Source organism: Plasmodium gonderi (genome assembly GCF_002157705.1).
Source record: "Plasmodium gonderi DNA, contig: Pgo-contig_327, whole genome shotgun sequence".
Lineage (NCBI taxonomy): Eukaryota > Apicomplexa > Aconoidasida > Haemosporida > Plasmodiidae > Plasmodium > Plasmodium gonderi.
Genome location: NW_021629230.1, coordinates 374 through 3,043, shown reverse-complemented (window position 1 = coordinate 3,043; position 2,670 = coordinate 374). Strand labels below are relative to the sequence as shown.

At 19.8% G+C, this 2,670-nt stretch overlaps 1 protein-coding gene across 1 annotated transcript; it reads right to left on the bottom strand.

Annotated features, from left to right (window-relative positions):
• Positions 1 to 448: 448 nt before the first annotated feature.
• Positions 449 to 1,726, bottom strand: PGO_002855 (variable surface protein; the record flags this gene model as incomplete). Its single annotated transcript, XM_028691203.1, has 3 exons — positions 449 to 619; positions 748 to 1,566; positions 1,700 to 1,726. 3 exons carry the CDS (start codon positions 1,724 to 1,726, stop codon positions 449 to 451), a joined length of 1,017 nt encoding a protein of 338 aa, XP_028547004.1.
• Between the last annotated feature and the right edge of the window lie 944 nt (positions 1,727 to 2,670).

The following is a 2,670-nucleotide window of genomic DNA, read 5'->3' as shown; positions in this document are numbered from 1 at the left end:
ATATATATATATCTATATATATATATTTTTAAGATATGAAATGAATGATAAAAGATAAAAAAATCATAACAGCAGCAAAAATCCTTATAATAGAAGACATCTATAAATCTAAATCCTGAAACATTACCTTAAAACAATGTAAAAATATTGATTTTTTGTATTTTTTATAATTTATATATATTCAAACTAGCATGAAATTCATGATAAGTTACATTTAGTGTTATTTTATATATTCATTTTTTTATTTATATATTAGATCATTTTATATATTTTTGTGTGATTTTTTCCCTTTATATTATATTTTAATATATAATTTTATTCTATTTTTTTAGTACGATTATTCGTATCATAAATATATGAATATGGAATTTTCTAATTTTAGTTATCCAATATTCAGTAATATAATTATGATTGCATAAAAATTACATCATCTTTTTAAATAAGTATATTAATATTCTCTTTCTGAATCGTATGATACCTTATAATATTTTTCTTTCAAATCCCTATGATAATGTTTTCTGTTACACATTTCATGTTGGTATATTTCGTCTTTTATATTTCTATTCATTCTTCTCATTCTTGGAAAGCGATTTCGTAAATAATTTCTTGATGTAGTAAACTAATATTAAAAAAATATATATGGATTATATAAATATAATTACTTGATGAATCCATTTTTTTTTTTTTAAATATATAATAATATTATCTGTATAAGACAAAAAAATTTTAAACAAAATTTTATTTAACTTTATAGATATAATAAAGTACTGTTCCTAAAAATACACTACTAAGTGTAGTTGATATTATAATATTCATATTAACAGGTTGAATATAAGTAGTTGTACTAAAGTACGAATAATTTGGATTTGAATATTTCATTAAATATTCTTTTTCTTCAGATTCATTGCATTCATTTTTGTCCCATGGATTATATTTATTTTTCAATATTTCTGTTATGTTACATTTGCGATTATTTTTGAATAAATCATTATATTCAATTGAGCATCTGAGATTATTTAACACTTTTTGGAAAGCTTTATCATGCTTATATTTTTCGATAATTTCATTATAATCATCAATGAATCCATTTATATCGTCGCAATCAATAGAATAATTATTATCTTCTGAATTCGGATATAAAATAGTTTCATAATGTTCATATAGATTATATAAATCATTCATTTTATCAAACACTGGTTTTTCTATATATTTTATTTCCGGAACACATGTATTATAAGATTCATCAGTTTTATTACTTTCAACATAATTCATAAAATGTTCAAAAATTACCTTTTGTTTTGTAGGAAAAAGATCTCTAATTTGTTCTCTAATATTGTAGTTAATATAGATACAAAATTTTCTGTTGTTACAAGAATCATTAGAAGACATTATCTTAAAAAGTTTTCTTATATTCTGACAAATATTAATAAAATTATCACGTTCTTCATTTTCTACTTGAACTGAACATTGATTAATGAAACAATCAATATCTTCAGAATTTTGTGATAATGTTGGCAAGGATTCAAAAATTTCCCTATAAAGGATATAATCTTTCCAGTTAATATACTAATAAATAATATATAAATAATGATGAATCCATATATTATAGAAATCTGAAAAAATAAATTTTATTCTAAAATTTTTCATAGTGTTAATGTAATATTAATTAATTTATATATTCCGAAAATTAATATGGTACCGTTTGATTTATTATAGCAGGTGTCATTATATTTGATCTAAAAAAAAAATTAATTTTATAAATAATGTCTCTATTAATAATTATTCATTAAAGAATCGAGTAACCATATACATATATGTTCTTTTGTTCTATTATGAATTTTAATATTTAATTAAATTTCCCCCATAGGACAGTTGTACTTGACTTATTAAAATATATCATTGTGTAATTATTACATTTGAGAATTATAAATACAAGTCTACTACATAGGAAATTTAAAATATAAATTAGTTAATATTGTATAATCAAATATTTAATATATATGTTCTAAAATATAATGTTTATACGATAAAATTATATTACTCTTAAGAGTCATACGAAAAAATCTGTGTCACCTTAATAATATTATATATTTTTATAACAATCAGTACAGCAAAAATATATAAATATGTATCATTCGTTCGAAAAAATGGAATCCTTAATATTAAACCACTAACTTTATATGATAACATAGCACTTCTTATATTATTAATTTCAATACAAAGAATAAAAATTGTATGTATAATTTATTCTTTGTATATTAAGTTAATTACAAGATACCATTATTTAATGATGTTAAATAAATATTATTTATTTGTGTAATATTTATTTATTATACAATTAAATATTCATGTACATTAATATTATTAAAAAAAAGTTAATACTGTGCATCAAAACAAATAGGAATATAATATTAGGGGTTCAGGTTTTATGGTTTAGGTTTAGGGATTCAGCGTTCAGGGTTCACTTTTTTGTTCGAGCAATATTAAATTTTGTTTTGAGTATTTATATATTTACCAATATTTTAACTGTAATGAGTATAATGTTAATTTTATATGTTATAATTTTAATTTGTATTAAATATTACGCATTAATTTATACTTAGAAGAAAGTATACTTAAAAATTGGAAACACTGTGACATTAGAATATGTTATCACACTGTATATGAATA